Here is a 24222-nt window from a genome sequence, read left to right on the forward strand (position 1 = left end):
TAAGTGTCACTTTCATTATAAATTAATCGAAAACAAAATATTTGTGTCACAATCTAACAATAAGAGTAGGTCCAATTATAGCAAAAAGAAACAACAAACTTTATTATTATCACAAAGAAAACTTAGGGTTATGTATAACCAAGATCCCCAACCAACCAAACGTAACATACTTGTTAGAGTAATAAGCTTGTTGAAATGGATAAGTGGATATACAAGAATTCTAGTCAGAAGACTAATTGAGAGCCTTACCAAACATACAAGAGGCAAGCAACGTCTTCTCGTATCGAATCACAATCATACGATCTTTGAATTATTATGTATAGATTTTTATCCGTATACGTATACAAATTACAATTACGAGTAAGATGTGTGTAAATGAATTATTTTTTATATACAGCTAGTACAAACCTTATATTTTTTTGGTCTTGATTGATTATTGATTGAGTGAATTCAATAATAATAACAAGCTCTAACAATCGTTTAGAAATTGAATTCTTGAACAATAACAATCAATTGTTTGAGATAATAATTCTGAACAAGTGAACAACTTGTATATGCATAGTTACATTACTTACATAGTAACATTTTAAATAATATCATTCTGATTTCAACCTATCTTATCTCAATATCATTCAAGATTTTCTATCAAAAAACAATATAACATTCATGAGTAAATAAATCTTTTTTTATAATATTTTTATGTCTAAGTTTTCTCCTAAACAAATTATTGGATTTTACATTCAAATTACAGTGACCAAAGTCAAGGAACTCACTTCACTGAAGAACTCGTCAAAGAATGAATATACAAATGATTGCTCACGTTGTTTTTAGGGAGCTAGGCTGAAAGAAAAGAGGCTCATAATACTCAGATCAATACAAAGGCAAAGAGTCTGCACTTGAAGCCGGCTCGAAATATTTGATCTTAGGTGCATTCTCTACCCGCCTTACCTTCCCCCTCCAAAAAAGAAAAGAAAGACTTCAATGTAGTAGTGTATGCGTATTGATGCCAATTACGAGTATCATATTTGCACATCAATAATTGGTGCGTAAACAAAGTTGGATTGTTTTTGTCAATTGCTACACAGCCAACCAAATTTTATTTGGCAGTGTGGTATCCAAATGGTAATGTAGCCAAAATTCGGCCGACCTCGGACATTAAGCTCATTTAAAAATCTACAAAGATCTGATATAAGTGTATCTTATAAGTGTAGATCTAATTATAAGACCAACCCAATAATACATGCTACATATTTACTGCTTTCATTATCAAGCTACCTTGACATTCTAACGAAAATATATTTGCATCTCAAAATCAATAAACAAGAACGAACTGTCCATGTGAATATATGATATGATTGCAGGTTCACTCAGACTCCAATTCTTTGGTAGCTTGAGCACTTAGATAAGCACCATAGAATCCAGTCATCAAACTGTCCCCTTGCACTCAAATTGATCGCAAGGATCGATGATCTGATATCAGACCCAAACACGTTGATGGCAGCAGTAAATTATTAAGCTAATAAATCCACAGCTATTACATTGATCATCTTAAGTTAACAAAATATTCACAATAGCATTCCATGACTGATGTTTTTAATTCCATATATCCACAAGTCATCTCAGAGCTAATATTACCCGCACAGCAATGACTTCAAGAGTAGCTCTGCTCTCATCAGTCACCTCCCACCTGCCTCTTCCAAGAATCTTCGACAATTAATTCATCCACTCCCCAGTCTTCATAACTGTAGAATATTTACAAAGCGATCAAATTAACCATTCAATGTTTCTCAATTAAAAACAGGTGGGATAGCAAACAGAGATGACACATTGTATTCAATCAAAGATGTACCTTCCATCAGGCAAGTAACGACGAATAGTAAATGGTATCTTGCGTTGTCGTAGTTCCTTCATAGCAATCTGATTTCCCACAAGGAAAAAAGATATTAAACATCATCAATGCACAAAGAAATTTGATTGCATCTCAGTCCCCACAAAACAAAATTTAATGAAATGAAAAACTACATTTTGGGAAGAGATTATTCACGGTTTTGCATGATTTGAATTCTTATGAGAATATATTCCCTCTATACATAGCTTTAGCTAAGAATTCTGTTGGAAGAAGGAAAAAGAAACAACTGACTAACTGAATCCATACAGTGATACAACCAGAATAATCCCCTGGTCCTCCCATATCTCAGAGACAAGGACTTCGTATACAGAAAAGAAAGCAAGTTTAAACCACACTGAGAAGGCTGAAGGCTTATGCAAAGAATTTCCCACCCCACTAAATTCCTTGTTACAAGTCATTGCACCAAGAAGCAAAAACGCAATGCCAGGACCCCAACATGCAGAAATGGCTAACCATCACATCTCTGAATAATTTGTTGTAAATTGCCTTAAAAGTCGAGAGCTGAAAGCCTGAAAGAGCATTCCACCCCCACAGACTTTCATAATGTTTAGCCCTCAACCTTGGCATATGTTAGGGAAGTGACAAGAAACAATAAAGGGCTAAAAAAAAAATCACCTCGAGTGGGTCAGTTTCACCTTCCAATTCAACCATGACCGGGGCATTCATACTGCATAGCCATAAATATTCAATTGATCAGTAAATGCAGTGTCTCTATACCACATTTATTATTAATGAATTGACAGTCTAGTTCTACAAACCTGATCTGAAGTGCACGTGTCCCTAGAATTCTAGCTCGCTCATATTTTGTCATGTATTTAGATGTCTTCCTCTGCTGCTTCTCTTTTGCCTCCCCTTCTCTGTCTTCACCTTCTATAAGAGGATCATTCAAGTCATCATCTGGCTGTAAAGTCTCTTCTTCCTCCCCTTCCTAAATACAGTGGCAAATGAAGATGACTGGGCTATAAGCTATAATCATGAAACAAGAATTAGATCATATAGTTAAAGATCTTTTACCTCAATTTCAGGCTCTGGGGGCTCTTCCTCGTACCTGTAAAATCAAACCCACCATTTTTGTATCAGTGAACATGAAATTTTCAACTTTTGTTCAATATAGTCTTGAGCACAAACAAGAAATACATATCAATAGCCCCCAATTAATCCAAAACATCAAACTTCATTCATACAATAAGTGTATTTACTAATTAGCATTGCAATTGAACCTGATACATTACTATCCACTTGTTTCCCCTTTTTTAATTCTTATGCGGAGAATGGTGAGTGGTATGTGCAAATAAATACAACTCAAACAAAAGAAAACAACCACTTCTCAGATCTTCATGAGACCTCAAGGGCTGGGATACGATAATGTCAAATTAAAATCAACTCAAAAAAGAAAGAGGATACACAAGATCCTCTAATTTCATGTTAATGTGTTGGAGGAGATTTGTTTGTTATTTAGATAGAAAAACCAGGCAGACATTCACTTGATCAGATTATTGCAGCAATTTTGTGACTTGTTAAAATGAATTTCTTTGTACATTTCAAAGCTCAGACAAAATGAACAAGTATTTTCCCGGACCTACAAAAGATCTCAAAGAGCTGGGATTAGACATTTGTCATCATCGCAACACAAAATCAAATAAATAAAGGTTACTGACAGATATTAGTTTGTAGTTCCTGAGTAATGCTTGTTTGAAGATGTAAGCAAAAGATCGTTAATTTAATTGTAAAACCATGAAAGAATTCACATATTACCCTTTTCTACCAATTTTTCTTCTCTTACAAATATATACATTCTAAAGCTCAGACAAAATAAACATATCTATTTCCCGGACCTACAAAAGATCTCAAAGAGCTGGGATTAGAAATTTGTCATCATCGCATAATGATATCTAAAAAAACAACTAAAAATGAAGAGAGTTAGAGGACCGCCCTTTGCTAAATTTGTCTTCTAAAAAAGTGAGTAAAAGGTGTTTATTTAAACACAACTACTGAACATACATTACAAAAATAGTTTCTCTAATTGTTTCCCTCCAATTTTCATCTTTTGAGAAAAGGTATGTATCATTTTCGCAATTGGATACTTATTTAAAGCTCAGACAGAATGAACAAGGTATTTTCCCGGGTCTACAAAAGACCTCAAAGAGCTGGGGTTAGACATTTGTCATCATCGCATTGCAAAAAATAATCAGGAAACTAAGGCAACGAAAAGTCGAAAACAGATTAAAAGGATCTCCAATTTTGTAATGTTTGATCAATAAAAGGGGGGAGAGCAAGGAAAAAAAAAAAACTGACAAACACACATTTCAACAAGTGGGTTTCCCAATTCTTTTACTCTATTGCAAGGGAAATTGTGTGATTTGTAAAATGGATACATTCTATAGCTCAGACAAAATGAACATATGTATTTTCCCGGACCTACAAAAGGTCTCAAAGAGCTGGGATTAGACATTTATCATCATTGCTACTAAAATTGTCCACAACAGCTCAAGACTTAACAGCTCAAGACTTAAAGAAAAGATTGTGAAAAAGGTCTTCCTTGGCAAGTTTGTTCATTAGAAGGTGATATAAGAGGCAGTTACTATTATTACATAAACCATGAATTAAAAACACAATTCATTGATTCAACAACCTAAATTTCTTGCGTCTCGCAACAAATGGTGGTTCACAGATACGTCGAGCTGAAAAGGATAACTTCTAGCTTATATAAATTGAGGATAACAATGACCAACAAGTCTTCTTATTCTAATAAGAATTAACAAAACCAATTAATACGAAAACCGTTTATTGGCAGAGCTACTTCGGTCATTCCCATTGTGCAAATACTACTTCTAAATACTCCTGTACTCTCAAAACCACATCTTCTTCAATAATTTGTATACAACTGCTATAAGGTCAATAATCCCCCAAAAATTGTAGGTTTTACAACAAATTACAAAACAGACCTAAAAAAAAGTAAATATTGGGAAAAACAACTCTAATCGAAGTACAAATAAATCAACAAACACCAAAAGCAACATTACATTGTCGAATATAAATTAGCACACTCCAATTTCAGCTCAAGACTCGAACTATTATGGGAATTAACAACAAACAAATAACAGAATATATGATAATCAAACATTAAGAACAACAACATCCAATAAACTAATGCATTCAATTCACTCAAACCCTAAGCTAATAACTAACACGAATACATGCAATTAGAAGAAAAAACACGATAATTCGCGAAAATATAAATTGATTAAAGGAAAAATTACCCCATATCAATGTCATTGTAATCATCGTCCGCCATTGAAGATTGTTGAAGCTTGCCTGAAGCAAACACAAAAACCCTAAATTGGTTCTTGGTCGGAAGAGAGAGAAAGAGAAAGAGAAAGAGAAAGAGCAGAGAATTGGGAGTATGGAGAAAGAAGAGTATTTGTTGGGCTTTAATAATAACAAAAATAGTAAGACCGACCTAACCCTAAAAAAAGGAACTAATTTTATTCATTGGGCCTTTTTTATTTTATTTAATTTTGGGCTGGATTTGTGTTGTTTTAAACGGGCTTTTATAATAGTTTTTGTGTTTGGATTTGAAATATTGAATTCATGTCTAGTAAAAGGGACCATATTACGTTTGAATTTGATTTGGTGGAAATATTTTCAATTTTTAATTCAATTCAGCTCTAATTAGTTCTGTTCAGTTTTATTCCATCATAAACAGTACAGTTTAACTCAATTCAGCTCAGTAAATCATAACAGGCCCATAGCTATATGTGTAGTTGTTAGTTGTCGACTAACGATTATATGTGGAAATAAATAATAAAAGTATGAGTGTTTGGTAAAATAGCTATTACTTTTAGCTGTGAAATACTACAAAAATGATGAAGTATAAGAAAATTCCAAAAGCTAATAATATTAACTTTTCACAAAAGCTAATCCAACCACTAAATTATACACCATCACAATATTACCAAACACTAATATTTTTTTACTAAGTAATGGTTTGAATAAGTCAAACCACTAAAAGTTACACAAATGCTAGTGCCGAATACACTTTATATCACCCTTGATCATCCATTCATCCAAATATCCAATCAGTTTTAGCTTTCACCTCCTAAATTAAAGGTATTCTTAATAGTATATAACTTGATTATTATTTCTCTAATATATTATATATAAAAAGCTTAATTGCTCAAATGGTTTATGGTTAAATGGTTGCATCATACGAAGTATATAATATACAAAGGTTGTATATTTTATAATCGTCCCAACAAAATTCAATAAAATAAAATCCAATGTTTTACAAGGCTTATAGCTACATCCTAATTCCTAAATCGATCAAGTATATCCAAGATTTAATGACAAAGGAGGTATCACTCCTTATCAAACTAACATCTAGTTGTATGTTGTATTATCTACTTGTCCAAAGAATCACAATAATTATTCACTATATAAATACTACTCCGTACTTTGATAATGAGTTGATGATAGTCACACATCATAAAATTGCTCTTATTAGCTTTTTTTTTTTTTTGAATAGTTGCTTTTATTAGCTTATCTCACGTGAATTTATGCTCCTTATCTATTACCTCTGATCAATTGAATGATCCATTAATGCCTTATTTTAAAAACATAAAAATTAATTAACGAGGATTATCATTAATTCATGACATTTTGACATAAACATAATGAAATATTCTACTCTAACAAAAATAAAATTAGAACAAAATAATGTGAGCAATTTCCTAATTAAGTAATGGGACCCATTGTCACGTAAGAGATGGCCCACATTTATGCTTACCAAATGTCTTTTTCATCTTGGAAACATTCTTTGATTTCAAAGGAGACCTTCCAATGCAAAGATGCATAAATTCGAACCATGTTGGAAGAAAAGTATTTTCTTTTCAAGGGTAAATTTTATGAATGATTTTATAGTCTTGCTACTTGTAACTTTTGTGTTTAGGGAAATATAATAAGCAAATTGGAAATAAATGATCAATCAAATGATGTATTATTGCTCGAAACAACTTGAGTTGGGTAAATAGCTAGTCAATGTAGCAATCTCATTAATCAATGTCTAGCAATATGAAGTTTCGTGTAAGATTATCCACTAATTAGACTTTCAAGCAAAAGGAGAGAATGGTAAGGTTTGATGATAATTAGTCAAAATTGGAGTGAAATTGCGCAACTTTGCATGTGGAGGTATTGGAGTAGAAATGGTAATTCCAACTTGGGAAAAGTCACTACACAATTGACACTAATACTACACTAGTGAGATATTATTCCACAATATACTTTAATGTTTTTATTATTCACTTGTTATGTCGTGTATGTGACACAGTGATAGTAGTAATATAGTCTTAAACAAACGTTACACTCAAATATAATATATAATAATTTGATTTGCTATTTAATAAATCTTGTGAACGACTTTTTTTCACCAAGAGAAAAACTATTAGTAGCGTAATTTAAAGACTCAACTGGCTAAAAAGTTGGAGTTTATTTGCTTTGTTATGATGAGTATGATCCTACCATGTAAGAGATACAAAAACCTCTTGAGAAGCTATCCTAGATTCAAGAAGTGTGAAGTGTTTCAAAATTTTGATACGCGCGGACTTTTAAATGCGAACACGTAATATATGAGCTACTCTTAATATTCAGTAGAATTCCTAAAGCAAAAGCTACCTTACTTGTCTAGCTACTACTAGCTAGTAATATTATGTAGTCCTACTACTTAATCACTATCACGAGAAAAGACATGGGAATTTCTATTTTGATTTTACATGTTTTTGTTCTTATTGAATGTACATACTCCGTGTTAATCAATAAGTTGATACATGTTATGGGGTGTAATAATGGTGTATGTACATAAGACAGAACGGGATAATTGTCGAATGTTGCCAGTTTAAAATGCCAATGCAATATGATTTTGATTTAATTAGTATAAAAAAAAGTATGGATTTTTCATTGTTTCACAATGTTAATTTTTTAATGTTTTCAAAATTATCATAACTAGCATAGTGCCCGTGCGATGCACGGTTTATAAATCAAATTATTAAACCCGTAAGAAAAATAAAAACAAAAACAAAGGTAGTTCATTTACTATTAAAGGACTTGTACTAATGGTCAATAAAAAAAAATTAAAGGAACGTTATTTGAATAGTATTTTATGTTATTTGAATTTCTTTTAATTTTTTATAATATTATTTTATTAATTGAAAAATAATTAAATAATACTCCACATAACTATATAAGAAGTGGACTAATTTATTTATATCTCCCGTTGAGAAAAAACTAAATTTTTCTTATCATACCATCCTCATTAGTAACTACAATCAATCTAATATATACATGTTTTATTTACCCGTCGCACTGATTAAATCTATAGACACAATAATAACCTTATATTTGACCTACGAGAACATATATTTTCCTAAGTTAAGCATTGTGCCAAAAACTATATATTATATAATAGTCATATATATAACCAACAACTGATTAAATATAGTATATGACACAAATACTTTTTGTATATAGGTATGGATACTGATAGTTTTATATAAATAAAATATACGGAGTATATATTACTAAGATTTATCCCTAACTTAATTATAAAAAGGTTAACAAAACTCTTATAATAGTGCATGGACATTTATATATCTAAAAATGTTCTTGTTACATACATTTTCCCCCATTTAATTTTAAATGCCTTAAAATTGTCTCTTGAATTCGCTAAATTGATTTAAAAGGTTGTGTTTATTCAATATTTAAAGCCATTTACTATATTCATTTCCTTTTGTTTTAATTTTTCTATTTAGAATTTATTAGACTATTAGATTTCAAGATCGAAGTCAATATTTTTTTACCGTACAATCACTAAATCAAAGTCGCTCATTTAAAGTTTTGGACATTGCATAGCTACACAACATCCAACACATTTAATGATTACATGCAAATAATTTTAATAAAACTACGCATTCGATATAAGTTATTAAACAATTTAATTAACTATATATACATTTTGATAGGTTTATATATTTCATATTAACAAAAATTTACAAATGTTATTATCATATTTTGAAAAAAAAAAATTAGACTTTGGAATTTTGTATAAGATAGATAAAGTATAAGTTAATTCCCGTCATATATGCATTGAGTTTTGGGTGTTCTATCCGGTTCCCTTTGGGCTAATCCAGATTTGAGGATCAGTTCTAGGTTATTAGGTTCTACTCCCCTTTCGATTGTTGTTGCAGGGTGCACACAGGTCCTCCCTACCAAGTGTAGTCTCAATCACCACTACACCAACAACCAATTGGTGTAGTGGTGATTGGGACTACACTTGATATGGAGGACACGTGTTATAAAATATTATATTATATACATATACTTTTTTATATTATAAAAAATATTATATTATATACACATACTATTATAGTTAAAAGTATTATTATGTATAAAACAACATAAATTATTGCACATGATTGTTGTATATCTAGTATAGTACATGAGCAATGCACGATTTTTAAATCAAAATGTTAGTTTTTCTAAAAAAAATTCATAAGTAATAGCATTGTTAATTTAAAACATAAGTAATAGTTATAATACATTTTATATCTATCCCTTTTCCTTCAAATGTCTAATTCAATTTAACTTTTATTCTTCTTGTTTAGATTGGTTATTGGTTCAGTTTTTTTTTTTTTTTTTTTTTTTTAATGCAAGAAAAACAAAAGTTCATTGTAAAAAACATTGTATAGAAAATGAAAGGCCGATTAAAATTAAATTTATGTTCAAAATTATGTATTTTTTTCCAAGACAACATTTCGGCTCAACATTCAGTATTTGTCAAGGAGTACAACAAACGATAAAAGTAATTTTTACACTATTTTGTATCTTTATCAAAAACTTTTGTATTCATCCGATTACTTGAATTGAATTTAGGATAACTTGTAGACTATTCTGGGTAACTTTTATCAATAAAGCATAAATCACTTTCATTCATTACAGGGTAACTTTTATAATAGGTGCACAATATTTTATTGTACATCTGATTTTTTTTTTAAATGTTTGTATTGATTTCATAATTGACGTCAAACTAAATATTATCGATTTTATTTAATTTTCATAAAAAAAACAATATTAGCCTTTCAAAATACGAAATATTTGTTTTCTTAATTATGTCACTTTAAACATATTGCTTCAAATTAGTTATTATTCTGTAACTTAACTATAAATAAAGATTGGAAAGATTTTATGGATTATTTGTAGTATTGAAAAGTATATATTTATTATAAAAAATTAAATCAATATTTATGTTAGGAAATCATGAAAATCTTATGCATGTATAGAAACTTGCTTTTAATGTTTGTAGTTTAACAAAAATAACTATGCTTGGATATGTAAACAGTAATTATATAGATATATTTTATACATAAGATAAGCCAATGAGAGAGTGACATTTGTCATCCTCACATTGAGGCGCTTGTCTTTTAGTGTAATATATAGATAGATAGATAGATAGATTGGGCATTAAAACTAATAGCGTCATGTAATTAAATATATTGTTCTTTAATTAAGCATGAGAATTGGGCTTTTTTTTAATACATATTTCATATTTGGGTTTGTATAAAGATTATGAGGATTTTATTACCATTATTTGAAGATTATGAGGATTTTATTACCATTATTTTATATTAAAACATGTCTAATATGGAAGTAAATCATGCTATTTAACATAAATCCTTTATGCTGATAGCATACATCTAAGAATGAGATATTATTATTTTTTTTTTAAAAAAAAATATATATTAAGCAAATGCTAATTTATACTAATCACCCAAAGTAAAAATTATTCTCCAGACATTATTAATAAGTCATAAATTAAATCCAAATAAGAATTACGGGTACAAATTATTTTATACTCACATCTATAATAGGAAAAGCCGCGTTGTAATCTTGCAAATCTTGAATTCTTAATCACTCTTCTTTTCCTTCTCAGATAAATATACCTCCCCTAAAAGTTTAATAATTCGTAATTTCCATTTTTTATTTTAACATTAAGTCTCGTGCATAATATCTAACCAACTGTGCAGCAGATTATATGTTGCATCACTGGAGCCTATCAAAAAATAAATCCTTTTATAGATAGTACGTAGTATTTTGAAGAAAATTATTTTTTAACGTTTGTAAGATTTCTTCATTACAAAAAAAGACTTTTAATACGAAGTAAAATATACGGTATTATACTATTATTACATACTTACATTATCTGTATTTTAAAAAGAAAAAAAAATTCATTAAAAAATATAGCACAATCACACTTTTCATTTTGTCAAACCCACCAACAAAATAACATATACTCTTCCATATATATAAATATCCCCCCCATAAATTTCATTTCATTAATTTTCTCCCTCACTTCCAACACTATGGCACACCACCACCCTTACTACCACCTTAAACACAAACTCTTCCTCTTTTTTAGCCAAAAATTAAACCTTTATTACTTACTATCACTTCTCCTCCTTTGTACACTCTCATATCTCCTAGGCTCTTACCACCCTACCACCCCACCTTCGTCGCTTTTCCCCGTAAAACTCTCCACCTCATGTTTCACCTCCACCACCAACTCCACCAATCCGCTACTGATCCCCCTCGACTTCAAACCCCACCATGAGATCCCTTCACCAGCGCGTGTACCTCACTTCCCTCCATGCAACCCTAACTTATTCGAGTACACTCCATGTCACGATGTCGATCGTTCCCTACCATTCCCACGGGAACGCCTAGTGTACCGTGAACGTCACTGTCCCTTGGAAGAGAGTGAGTTTCTACGGTGTCGTATTCCTGCACCTAATGGTTATACGACGCCGTTTCGATGGCCGGAAAGTAGGGACATGGTATGGTACGCTAATGTTCCTCATAAATGGTTAACCGTCGAAAAAGCCGGTCAAAATTGGGTCCGGTTCGAAGGTGACCGGTTCACTTTTCCTGGTGGTGGTACCATGTTTCCTCGTGGTGCTGATGCTTATATTGATGAGATTGGAAGAGTTATTAACCTCGACGACGGATCGGTTCGAACCGCTATCGATACCGGTTGCGGGGTAAGTATTTCATTTTTAGACCGGCCGGTTCATTTTGTGTGGAATAGTGTTAACTCTTTAGAAGATGTGGTGTTAGGAATATTTAGGATATGCTTTGGTAGAAATTAGTATAACAAACAAACAAATCAACTTTATTCAATATTGACTAGTTTTAATTCGTACTACTTTTTTATATCCAAACACAGTACAACTCCGTAATCATAAACACGCAATAACACAAATGAAATAAGAAATCGAACTAAACTTGTTTTTGCAATGGATTTAATTTAAGCAACTACTTAAATTAATTTGGTACTTGAAACTTATAAAGCTAAGGCTTAGAGTAATTATTACGGACTAATTTAATTTCTAACTAATTAAAGTTTGAATTCTATAAAACCATCCAATTATTTATAAGACTTTATATTAAATATGATGTTTTTTCTATGGTTTTGAGTTTTGACGTGTGATATTCGTGGAGGCCTATACATGAAGTTTGGTTGACTTTTCAATGGAATAATGGAGTTACGTGTTTGGGTAAAAAAGTTGATCGGTTTAGTTGAACCGGGAATGAACCGGAATTTGAGATTTGAAATTAATTTTTTGGGATTTTTGGCGATCAGTTTTTTGGATTTTCTTAGGTAGGTGAAAGAGGGGTCAGCTCAGATTATGGTAAGTATGATTTTATGCAGCAAATAAGAGGATTCATAGTACTGTTTCCTTTTTGGTAGATCACAATAATATTAATTGCTGGCAAAAGTTGATAAATGCAACATTTCAAGTATAATAATTAATCTTATACTTTCATTCATTCAAAAAAAAAAAAACTTTTAATTGATTAATCAAAAAAAAAATCGCCATTATTGAATGAAGAATTACTCTGTATTATTTTTATTTAAGAAATAGAATTACAAAAGATAAATAATGTCGGGCAAATTTTAATACTTTGTATAAAGTTTTAGTACCATCGTCTATATTTTAACCAATTAAACTAATTGATATTCATAAAGTCATTATATTTGAAATATCATTTTGAGTTCGTTTAAAAAAAAAAAAAATCATTTTGAGTTACAAATTGTCAAATTTACAATGACCTTCTGGATGTCAATTAATTTAGATGATTAATATCTTAAGGATGGTCCAAGTCTCCAAGACTTGTCTAGCCTAGATCTCTTTTATTGAGTTTATATTCATTGATGATAAATTATTGGATGATAACAAATACCATTAAATTGTTAATATCGATCTTTTAATAATTTTAATGTACTCCATCTGTTGAATCAATAATCACAATACATATAATGTATTATCAAACAGAGTAATTATAAATTATCTAACAGAGTCCAACTTTAAATCATACCAAGTATCAAGTGATTATGAGAAGAAAATAAACTAAAATGCTTTGTAAATATATACATACAAGTATAGCATAATCATGAAAGGCATTACTAAATTTAATTATAATAATGTATTTTATGCTTTAAACAATGTTCTTTCTCCTTCACTTAATTAGATGTGAAAGTTATTAAAAAAAGAGAGATAATGTTGCTAAGAAAATGAGAGCTTAATAAATTAGAATGTTTAAAAAGAGATCTGTAAGTTTGTCATTGTCTTTCATGCGTTAGATATGTAAGGGGACCATAACTTGTCAGCAAAGTAAAGATTCCACCTCTGTTTGTGCATGTAATAGGGTAAATCGAACTTCACAAATTTTGCCATTTGTACACTTTTTAATTATAAATCAAAGATAAACTTAGAAAATTATGATAACTACAACAAAATTACGGCTAATAACTTTAATCAATTGTTAACATTGTCTTTTATATACATTGATGAACATTATTATAATGTATATTATAATATATCTTCCTTATAATTATTGTCAAATCTTGGAATTTAACCATTTATATTAGCTAACAAGTAACAACTCTTCACAAGATGTATAGACTATAATGTCGTTTAATGGCTTTGATTAAGGGAGAAGATTGAAGCAAAATATATCCCACAATCACATAGGAGTAGTTAGTAGCCTGACCTCATATGGTCCAGCTACAAATTATTATACTCCCTCTATTTTTTTTTTCACGTGATTTAACAAAAAATTGCCCATATATGTTACAAGATTTATAATATTTAAATAGTATGTAATTAAAGATATGGAGATTGTGCGAATTGTGAATAATGACTTATTGAGGATTACTTTTGGGTAATATATCTGAAGGTTGCAAGTTTTGGAGCTTACCTTTTGTCACGCAACATCCTAACAGTGTCATTTGCACCAAAAGACACACATGATGCACAGGTTCAATTTGCCCTTGAGAGAGCTGTACCGGCATTGATAGGGATCATGGCTACAACCCGCCTTCCTTACCCTTCGAGATCTTTTGACATGGCTCATTGTTCGCGCTGTCTCATCCCTTGGGGTCAATATGGTAACTTAACATCTTATTGTGTTCTGTTTTTATGAGCTGCATTATAAGACATCGAGGTTGTAAATAATTGTGATTCGTGTTTGTTTTAATGTTTTCATACCATAACATTATTAATTATTGTTACGGATGGAGTACATTATATGATTTTTGTCTATAATAATGTATTCATTTAACAGAACTTGCAATATGTGTCATGACACATAGCAAGTTCTGTTACTAATTGACGTTTATAATGTATATGTGTTTATTGAGTGTTCATGTTTTCATGAATTCTACACATTCACGAGCTAATTAGTCACTTGCTTTGAACGAGCAGACGGACTTTACTTGATTGAAGTGGACAGGATCCTACGGCCTGGAGGTTACTGGATCCTTTCCGGGCCACCCATCAACTGGGAGGGTCATTGGAAAGGTTGGGATAGAAGCAAGGAAGATTTGAGCTCTGAACAAAACACCATTGAAGCTGTTGCTAAAAGCCTTTGTTGGAAAAAACTGAAGCAAAGAGGCGATATTGCAGTATGGCAGAAGCCTTCTAATCATGAACACTGCAAGAAGAGCCGCAAGGTTTTTAAGAAACCGCGATTTTGTAATGCTCAAAATCCTGATCTTGCATGGTATGTATACAATCTTTTATCCTATAGTCTACCCTGTTACCTATAGTCATATACTCCCTCCGTTTCATTTTATTTACACACGAGTTTTTTTGAGTATTACTAAAGTTCATACAATTTGATTGGTTATTGTAGGTATACAAAAATGGAGGACTGTCTAACTCCACTCCCTTCAGTCTCTAACATAACTCAAACAGCAGGAGGGGAAAGAGCGAAATGGCCAACTAGACTAACATCAATTCCTCCAAGGGTGAGTAGTGGTAGCTTGGAGGGTATAACCCCTGATGTTTTCACAAAAGATACCGCGATTTGGAAGGAGAGGCTAGCATACTACAAGTCCTTGAACAATGCACTAAATGATTCAGGGAGGTATCGCAATCTCCTTGACATGAACGCGAAATTAGGAGGCTTTGCAGCTGCCCTTGTCAATGACCCTGTTTGGGTGATGAATGTTGTCCCTGTTGAGGCTAAGGTTAATACTCTTGGAGTAGTTTTCGAACGTGGTCTTATTGGTACATACCAAAGCTGGTAAGTCCATTATTATAGTTGGTTTTTGTAACAAAGTTTTCCTTCAAACTTCTTGCAACAACTAAAAACTTTGTCTCTTGCTTATATACTAGTAATCAAGTAATAACTACATATAAATGTACACAAATATTTGATTTACACTCCAAAAATTGCATAAAGTTCAATACTAATTAATGGTTTTATTTCGAATATTTCTGCTAGGTGTGAGGCAATGTCTACTTATCCAAGAACGTATGATTTGTTACATGCTGATTCTGTATTTAGCCTTTACGATGGCAGGTAATATATGTTTTTTCCCTTTATAATGATCCAATTAGCCTTCAAATTAACTGATTTAAGTAGCTGATTAAACTTCGTGATCACGAAAATATGCTGTAGGTGTAAGATGGAAGACATTCTACTAGAGATGGACAGGATTTTACGGCCTGAAGGTTGTGTAATATTCAGAGATGACATTGATGTTATAGTGAAGGTGAAAACTAACATCGACGAAATGCAATGGGATAGCATAATATATGATCATGAGGAAGGTCCAATGCAAAGAGAGAAGGTCATGGTTGCTGTTAAACAATATTGGACAGCTCCTTCACCTGCCCAAACTGATTCTTAAAGATTATTAAGGTCCAAATCTTAGGTTTTTTACCCCTTTTTTTTGTTCATTTTGGCAATCGATTCTTTTGTAAGCTCTTTTTTATTTAACATTTGAAGTAACCTTTCTTCGGAAACATACTTAAGTCTTTGGGTCGTCTTCTCTCAAGAGTCAAGACTCACCACTTCTTTGGTGAAATGTGAGTATTGGTGGAGGAAAAGGAAGATGCTACTACCATTATACTCACTAGCATTACCCCCGGTCTATTTTAGTTGAAATTTATAGACGATAAACATATAGTATATCTAATTCTTTTATTATTGTTGTAATTGATTGATTTATAGAGTTAAAAAAATCACAGGTAAAACATTTCTGTGATCATCTCATGTGTATGGAAATGTCAAACTATTAGAATTTTCTTTAAAATGATATATTATCTCTTGGATGTCTTGACAAGAATGAATTTGTTCATGAGCTATCTATTATTTGTCATTGACAATTTCGAAGAGAGTTTTTGACTATAAGTTCCCTCAATTTCTTTGCTATAAGTAGAAAATGCTTCTTGTAATAAAAATTTTCCATGTATGGGCTTCCTTCATAAGATAAATTGTCTCAACATCACCTATCCTTAATATTATAAAATGACAATTGATTAAGATAATTTTTCAAGAGTCCATTAATTTAACTAGTTACATTTCATCATAGATAATGATAATAATAATGATACTCTTTAACTTTTATAAATTCCTTGTAATTCCGGTTATAATTTTTATACAAATAAACTTCAGACGATTTGGATTTGTTTTAAATTTTGATAATTTATTAGGCTAATTTCAATATTCAATCTATACTTCGTATTGGATTATAGCTTGTCACAAGATTAGGTGTCAATACAGCTAATTAGGATGAATCAGGTCAAGTCTTGTTAGATCAAATCTAGTTTAGGTTTGAGTCGTACTAAATTATTACGTAAGTCTAAATCTAAATTGGGTTATTTTTAAATTAGGTTGAGATAGGTTAATTTTTGACGGATTTTGTATCAACTTGACTCGAAAAGGTTGGAAGTCTGACGTGGTGTAACCTTTCTACTCCGGCCCAAAGAACGCACCGTGTTTCTCCTCAATTATTCCAAGTAGAAGACTAGAAGTAGAACTCCACACTTTCTGTAAACAAAATAGAAAGAGAAAAATAAGAACACAGAAACTCAATTTTCGCTAAAACCCCTTTCTCTCTCATCCTCACCCCCAAATTGATCGCTAGGGTTTTTCTCATCCCAGAAAATCCCCAAATTCATCAATGGAGAACGACGAAGAAACGAGTTCAGGTCAGATGATGGACGAGATCTACGCCAACGGTGACGATAAGCAGCCTCACAAACCAATCATAAGCAGCGGAGAACAACTCGACGTTGAAGCCTACGCTTTTCTCTACTCTGGTAGGACGAAGATCATGCGGCTATTATTCATCGCTGATCGATGCGATACTAACCCTTCGATGCAACTCGAAGCCCTAAGAATGGCGTATGATGAAATCAAAAAGGGTGAGGATACTCAGTTGTTCAAGGAAGCGGCGCAGAGGATTGATAATCGATTAGGGCCTAATTATGGCTACGATTCTTCTTGGATTGAGGCTGTTGAGCGTCGTGCTGAGCAGAGGAAGGAGAAGCTTGATAATGAACTCAATGCTTATAGGGTATGATTATGTGTTTTTTGTTTTGGAATTGTGAATTGAATTTTTGATTGATGAATATGTTATGATTACTGATTAGGTTTATGTATTTGGAATGTTGAATTATAAATTTGTGTGATTGGGAATTTTGGGTTTGGAGAGAGTGTGTAGTGTGCTTAGAAGTTAATGTGTGACTGTGTGAGGTTGTAATGATGAAGTAATGGTTGTAATTCGATTCCCGGGACCTCGGTAGTGAGGGACTTAGGGTGGTTGTTGCGGTTTCTTAGTTGGTATGGTGGTATGCTTTGTGGTTGGTCAGGGTGTACAAAGTTTAGAATTACATAGAAGTAACCTATTACTTATATCTCAAGGAGGGATTGGAAAAATGCTTCTGGATGATAGGATAACGAGACTTTGTAATTACAAGCAATTGCGAGAAAAGCAGCCCTTGGGTTAGGGCTATAGATCTATAGTCTGTGGAGCTTTGGTATTTGTGGACCTTAGGTTTTTCCTGTGCAATACTTGTGTCAAAGGAGGTTTGATTGTGGTTATGAAGTTGGATTTTTATTATTTTGTTGAACTTGTAGTTGCGTCTTTTTCTTTTAGTTTCGTTGATAATTAGTTTTTGTTTTATTCCAGTTGCTAGTAGTTGCTGGTTTGATTTGAGGAGGTTCACAATTTAGCTCTTTAATTAGTAATGGGCTTACTGATTCCATAAAGCTTTTTGAAGAGGATGTGATAAAGTAGGGTTTTATTGCTGGTGGGATGGTGGAGGTTGGAGAAATGAGTGTGTGCCGTGTCCTCTATCTAGTTCCATCTGTCCATTTTTTATGGGCTTTTGTGAAGGGTGAAATCTCAACTAGTCAATTAATCTGAATCTAATAAGATGTTATTAATTATGTGGATCAGTTTTGAGCCCTTGTGTTATACCTTTTCTAATAAGTAACTATTAGTATTTTTTGTATTTTTGTCTTCTTTATATTTTGGCTTCTGTAAGTTTGTGAATCAATGGAGATCTAAGATTTTCTTATGCTTTTTCATTTGTTAATGCACCTTCCAGTCTCCGCCTTACATGCCCAAACCAACGTTCATGGTTTTCCCTTAGTTTGTCTTCAATGCCTGTCACAAAGTGGTTGTGGCAAAGGGAAAATCGCCTATGTTGGTTTGGGCGTGTAAGACAAAAATCAAAGGGTGCACCCGATACGAAGAGTGGAAGAGTGGGACTTTGGAGGGGTTAAACGAGGGAGAGAGAGACCGAAAATGACTTGGTTGGAAGGAGTTAGGAAGGATATGATATATATGGATTTGCATGAGCCTGAGACCTTTTTTTTTTTATGACAAAGGAGCATGAGACATTTGATCATAAAGGATGGAGGAGGAAGATTTTTGTGGATGACTGTATGGAACAATTATATTTGGCTCATGTAGCCGACCCCACTTATGGGATTAAGGCTTTGATTGATCGGTGTTTATAGCTTCGAACTTTATAAAAAATCTGGATGAAGTTTATAACTTTATATACTAGGACAGCTTGAAACAATGATTTGTTTTGTTTGATACAATTATTTTGTTGTATTGGTTATCCTGTTGACTTGCATTTAGATTTTTAATTCTTGTACAAAACTGATTTTAGTTCTCCAGGTGCACTTCTTTTATTAATGAGATCTTTATCTTATTACTGGCTAGTTAATTTGTTTCTTCCTTTTGGCGCTTATGCTAATTCTATAGCCTTTGTTTGTGCAGACAAATTTGATTAAAGAAAGCATTAGGATGGGATACAATGATTTTGGCGATTTCTATTATGCTCATGGACAGTTTGGGGATGCCTTCAAGAGTTATGTTCGCACTCGTGATTATTGCACCACTGCAAAACATATTATCACCATGTGTTTAAATGCGATTCTTGTTAGTATTGAGATGGGTCAGTTTTCACATGTTACCAGCTATATAAGCAAAGCAGAACAGACACCAGAGGCTCTAGACCCTGTCACTATTGCAAAACTTCGTTGCGCAGCTGGATTGGCTCACTTAGAGGCTAAAAAATACAAACTTGCTGCCCGCAAGGTTTGTTTACTCTAGTCTCTTTATTAAAAGGGAGCAATTGGTTTTGAAAGTTCTATTGCAGTACTGCTTATTTATTTAAACCTCTGCCTTCCATCACTCTGGATTTAGGAGGGATGTAGTTAGGGTATTCAAACAGTCACATGGAAAGATCTAGTTTAGCTATTCTTGGTTATAAAAATTGTGCTTATGGATGGATTAGAAGTGCCTAAATCTGAGGAATCTCATGTTAAGACAAGGAATACATCTGAGAGGTTTAGTGCGCTAGTATGTAAATCTGTGGTGTGCCAAGAAAAAATGGTCAATGTTGAAGTTTTGTTATGAATCATTATTATATTGCATAATTCATCTCTCTTCATTTCTTTCTGAAGTTTGTTCATTCTAAAGCAGATCTGTAATGTTTATATCAAGTTGTAATGTTCTTCTTCCTGCATTTGGTTTTGTCAACCTTGTCTGACATTCTGATTGCTATTTGCACACATGGAATTTTAGGTCTGATCATGCATATTTGGCAAAACTTTGCTGCTTGCTTAGCAAGTTCTCTAGATTGACGTGCTGATGTTTCTGCAGTTCTTAGAAGTTGGTCCTGAGTTGGGTAATAATTATTCTGAAGTGATTGCACCACAAGATGTTGCAACCTATGGTGGACTCTGTGCACTTGCTACATTTGATCGAACTGAACTCAAGGCATGTACTGAACATCTGTCTTTCTGATAATTCATGATTTCATGTTTGCTACTATATTAAAGTGTTACTTTTTATAATTGGTATTTTGCAGAATAAAGTTATTGACAACCTCAACTACAGAAATTTTTTGGAATTGGTTCCAGAGATTAGAGAGCTAATCAATGATTTCTACTCAAGGTAATTGAAAAAAAAAATAAAAAAATATATATACATTGTTATAGACTGAATTCTACTGATTTAATTAAGCATAATTAGTATTTAATTAAGGCTAAAAGCTTAAACATTTGATTGATTAAAGGTTGGATTACATAAGGATAGTCATAACTTGAGGTTATGAATCTCTCAGTAGCTTTAGGCTACAAATCTCTCTAGTAGCTTGAGGCTACAAGTCTCTCAAGAGGTTCACTCAATTTCTGCCTACCTTCTATGTTACACATACTAACTTACGTATACTAATGGTCAAGGTTGACCTTAAAGCTTACATGTGACTACTAAACGAAAATGGAAAAACCATAATAAAACATACTAAAAGCTGATTGCTTTCTTTCCTTCTCTTCTTCTTAATTAAATTTGTCTTTTACTTAATTACCCCCTAAAGTTGGTCTATTACATTACCGGCCCCCTAAAGTTCCACCTTGTCCTCAAGGTGGTTTGTAATCGGCACTTGAATCTGGGTCCCGGTAACGTTGATCTCTACTCCAATTCTTGTGGGCCAAGATTGAGAATGAGCTGCCATGAGGGTTGTTGACATTGGTAATTGTAACAGAAAAGCTCGGCAGTTTGCAATGAGAGATGATTGAATTTTGGGTGGAATAAGTGGTGCATGCCTTGAAACAGTACTTGTGCAAGTTAGGGAGAACTAAAGTGTAGCTTGGTAGGGAATAGAAGATGATGGGCTTAAAATGTGGGAATAGTTCATAATGTTCTGGTTGCTAAAGGATGGCAGGGTAGATATATATATATATATATATATATATATATATATATATATATATATATATATATATATATATATATATATATATATATATATATATATATATATATAATAAGCCCCTTTTATTCTCTTTATTATTACTGTGGAATGTTCTTCTTCCTCATTCATCTGTTGCTTCTTCGGGCTATCATTCAATTGGTCATTTATTATCTTAGTTGTTGAATGGGTGTGTGTGGTGATTTAATTTGTTTTGATAAGGATTGAAATATGATGCATTCTACTCCTCCACACACAACTACACACCAAAGCATGCAGCCTTTGGCCTGCCTGAGTGAGCTGGCTTTTATCTTGTGGTATTTGGTCGGACAGTATAGGATTATTATTTTCATCTCTTTTACAATATGCTAGTACTTGAACAATGGTACATATTGATAATTTGATATCAACAGGTAGTGTTCAGTTTGTGCTGGAATTTTTTGTTGATATCGTGTTTTGGGGTTATCTCACCCTCGCGGGAATTATGTTGTTACTCATTGTTCTGGTCTGTTGTGAGAAATACTGATTAAAAAGCATAGTATTTTTTTTAAGGGTTGGGTGGGGTATGTAATTTTTTTTTTAAAGATGAATGCAAATCACAATTTCAGTTGAGAAGCTCTAGAATCCAGATATGTAGTTTTAATTAGCGTCTTACTGGTTACCCTGAATTTCATGGCTAAGCTTTTCTAACCTCATTTTGTGATTCAATAATGTTGAAATTGTTGATAACCTAATATGCTTATTGTCCCAGCCGTTATGCATCTTGCCTCGACTATTTGGGAAATCTCAAAGCCAATCTTTTGCTTGACATTCATTTACATGACCATGTTGAGACTTTATACCAAGATATTCGTCACAAAGCGCTCATTCAATATACACTTCCTTTTGTGTCTGTGGATCTGAACATGATGGCAAATGCTTTCAAGACAAGTGTGTCAGGCTTACAGAAGGAGCTTGAGGCTTTGATTACAAGCAACCAAATACAGGTTAGGACTGAGAGTTTACGTGGAAAGTTTTAAAACTCGAGCATTCATATTTTATAAGCTGCCTAGTTTACATTACTTATGATGATTGGTATTGATCTTGTTAATGCTCTATGCAGGCTAGGATTGACTCCCATAACAAAATCTTGTATGCACGTCATGCAGACCAGAGAAATGCTACTTTCCAACGTGTACTACAGACAGGCACTGAATTTGATCGGGACGTTAAGGCAATGTTGCTCAGAGCAAATATAATTAAGCATGAATTTAATTTGAGGCAGACAAGAAAGATATGATCTAGCGTTTTTCAACATTTCTGGGGCCGTTAATGAAGAAGTATGGAATACAGAAGCATTTTTGAAGGGTATTCAACAATTGAGTTGAGATGTTTCTGCTTTGCACAGTTCTTATTTTGCTCATTTTGTGCATACTTGTACACTTAAAATTTAGTAGGCGAAGTTTAGATATTTGCTGGCACCCACCCTTCTGTTTCCGAGATCAGTAGGATGATATTATTATGGAAATAGAAGTGCTTATTCATGGAGATCATTTCTTTTGCTATCTTTGATTGATTTCGTGGCAGCCACTTCGCCCACTATACACTATCTGTTTTGAACTGTCCGTTGGATTATATAAATGAGAAAAACTGTCTTAATAGATACTTCGTAGCACTTGATGGGAGTTGCCATTGCCTTGGCTCTTAGTTTGATTGGTAGGTGTTGCACATCCCCATCCGAAATTTGCGAGGAAAAAAAAGATCTGAAAATGGTCATTAGAGAGTAGGGATGGCAATGGATCTGGACCCGACCCGGATCCGTGGATCCAGATCCCTTTTTCACGAATCTGGGTCTTCAAATTTTGGACCCGACGGATCCGGTCGGATCCGGGTCCTGCTGACAAAAACGGATCTGGATCTGGGTCTGGGCCCTAGACCCGGATCCGGATCTGTGGACCCGTTTTTTTATTTTTCCTATTTAAAAAAACTAAAATTGTTTGTTTCTTTATTAAAAATGTTGATAATTTAGTAATGATAAAGATTAACCCTTTCAATAGATGAATTTTGGATGCTCATATTATATACATCATCGTTGTTTTTTCACTAGTTCATATGTAACATCGTATTTTTTTTGTTGTTTATAATTTTAGTTCAAAATATGAGTGTATAAGTTGGTTAATTTGGGGTTGAACTTAATAACCAACAACGTAAGTTTGAAATAAATTTTTTGACCCGAACATTACATATATTGCAAAAAATTAGGCAAAATATATTGGACCCGTTTTGGACCCGGATCCGTTGGACCCGACGGATCCGGATTCGGGTCTTCATTTTCTAGACCCGACGGATCCGGGTCGGATCTGGATCCTATATACAAAAACGAATCTGAATCCGGGTTCATCCGAAACCGGTCCAAATCCGACCCGTTGCCATCCCTATTAGAGAGGTGTATCCATTGATGACTTTGTGATGATGTACTATGTTATACTTGTTCTTTATGTAATGCATCATTACACTACAGACTCCACATACCTCCCGTCTTCCTTAGGTCCAGCCCATCACTTTATTTGTGTGCAATGTTGGTGCATGGTGCATGTACATTGTGAAGCATGGACATGTTACCCCAAGTCCCAAGAGGTACTTGGTACTTAAATGAATTTATATGAACATGATATCGTTTTCGATACATTTTTTTTTTTTGGAGTAATTTCGATACAATTA

The 24222-nt window shown here is 32.8% G+C and overlaps 3 protein-coding genes across 3 annotated transcripts; 2 read left to right on the forward strand and 1 right to left on the reverse strand.

Annotated features, from left to right (window-relative positions):
• Positions 1–1241: 1241 nt before the first annotated feature.
• On the reverse strand, positions 1242–5321 carry LOC110714108 (DNA-directed RNA polymerases II, IV and V subunit 6A-like). The gene is made up of 6 exons (XM_021892582.1): positions 5170–5321; positions 2924–2957; positions 2668–2837; positions 2525–2576; positions 1850–1917; positions 1242–1742 (listed from the first exon to the last, which is right to left on the reverse strand). Exons 1-6 carry the CDS (start codon positions 5202–5204, stop codon positions 1673–1675), a joined length of 429 nt encoding a protein of 142 aa, XP_021748274.1. The 5' UTR covers positions 5205–5321; the 3' UTR covers positions 1242–1672.
• Positions 5322–10740: 5419 nt separating this feature from the next.
• On the forward strand, positions 10741–16624 carry LOC110714126 (probable methyltransferase PMT16). The gene is made up of 6 exons (XM_021892598.1): positions 10741–11994; positions 14195–14405; positions 14722–15019; positions 15152–15544; positions 15746–15823; positions 15923–16624. Exons 1-6 carry the CDS (start codon positions 11320–11322, stop codon positions 16152–16154), a joined length of 1887 nt encoding a protein of 628 aa, XP_021748290.1. The 5' UTR covers positions 10741–11319; the 3' UTR covers positions 16155–16624.
• A 653-nt stretch (positions 16625–17277) lies between these two features.
• On the forward strand, positions 17278–23166 carry LOC110713945 (COP9 signalosome complex subunit 1-like). The gene is made up of 6 exons (XM_021892396.1): positions 17278–17825; positions 19545–19865; positions 20433–20549; positions 20641–20726; positions 22274–22508; positions 22625–23166. The coding sequence occupies exons 1-6, from the start codon at positions 17430–17432 to the stop codon at positions 22799–22801; spliced, it is 1332 nt and encodes a 443-aa protein (XP_021748088.1). The 5' UTR covers positions 17278–17429; the 3' UTR covers positions 22802–23166.
• The last annotated feature ends 1056 nt before the right edge of the window (positions 23167–24222 follow it).

Source organism: Chenopodium quinoa, unplaced genomic scaffold (assembly GCF_001683475.1).
Source record: "Chenopodium quinoa cultivar QQ74 unplaced genomic scaffold, ASM168347v1, whole genome shotgun sequence".
NCBI classification, from domain to species: domain Eukaryota; kingdom Viridiplantae; phylum Streptophyta; class Magnoliopsida; order Caryophyllales; family Amaranthaceae; genus Chenopodium; species Chenopodium quinoa.

Excerpts from the sequence above, each read along its gene's own strand:
- LOC110714108 (XM_021892582.1), bottom strand. The coding sequence starts at position 5,204 with ATGGCGGACGATGATTACAATGACATTGATATGGG. Across the intron at positions 2,958-5,169 it reads TACAATGACATTGATATGGG|GTACGAGGAAGAGCCCCCAG; the intron begins GTAATTTTTCCT and ends TTGATTTTACAG. Across the intron at positions 1,743-1,849 it reads CGTTACTTGCCTGATGGAAG|TTATGAAGACTGGGGAGTGG; the intron begins GTACATCTTTGA and ends AATATTCTACAG.
- LOC110714126 (XM_021892598.1), top strand. The coding sequence starts at position 11,320 with ATGGCACACCACCACCCTTACTACCACCTTAAACACAAACTCTTCCTC. Across the intron at positions 15,545-15,745 it reads ATTGGTACATACCAAAGCTG|GTGTGAGGCAATGTCTACTT; the intron begins GTAAGTCCATTA and ends TATTTCTGCTAG. Across the intron at positions 15,824-15,922 it reads TTTAGCCTTTACGATGGCAG|GTGTAAGATGGAAGACATTC; the intron begins GTAATATATGTT and ends AATATGCTGTAG.
- LOC110713945 (XM_021892396.1), top strand. The coding sequence starts at position 17,430 with ATGGAGAACGACGAAGAAACGAGTTCAGGTCAGATGATGGACGAGATC. Across the intron at positions 20,550-20,640 it reads TTGATCGAACTGAACTCAAG|AATAAAGTTATTGACAACCT; the intron begins GCATGTACTGAA and ends GGTATTTTGCAG. Across the intron at positions 22,509-22,624 it reads TTACAAGCAACCAAATACAG|GCTAGGATTGACTCCCATAA; the intron begins GTTAGGACTGAG and ends TGCTCTATGCAG.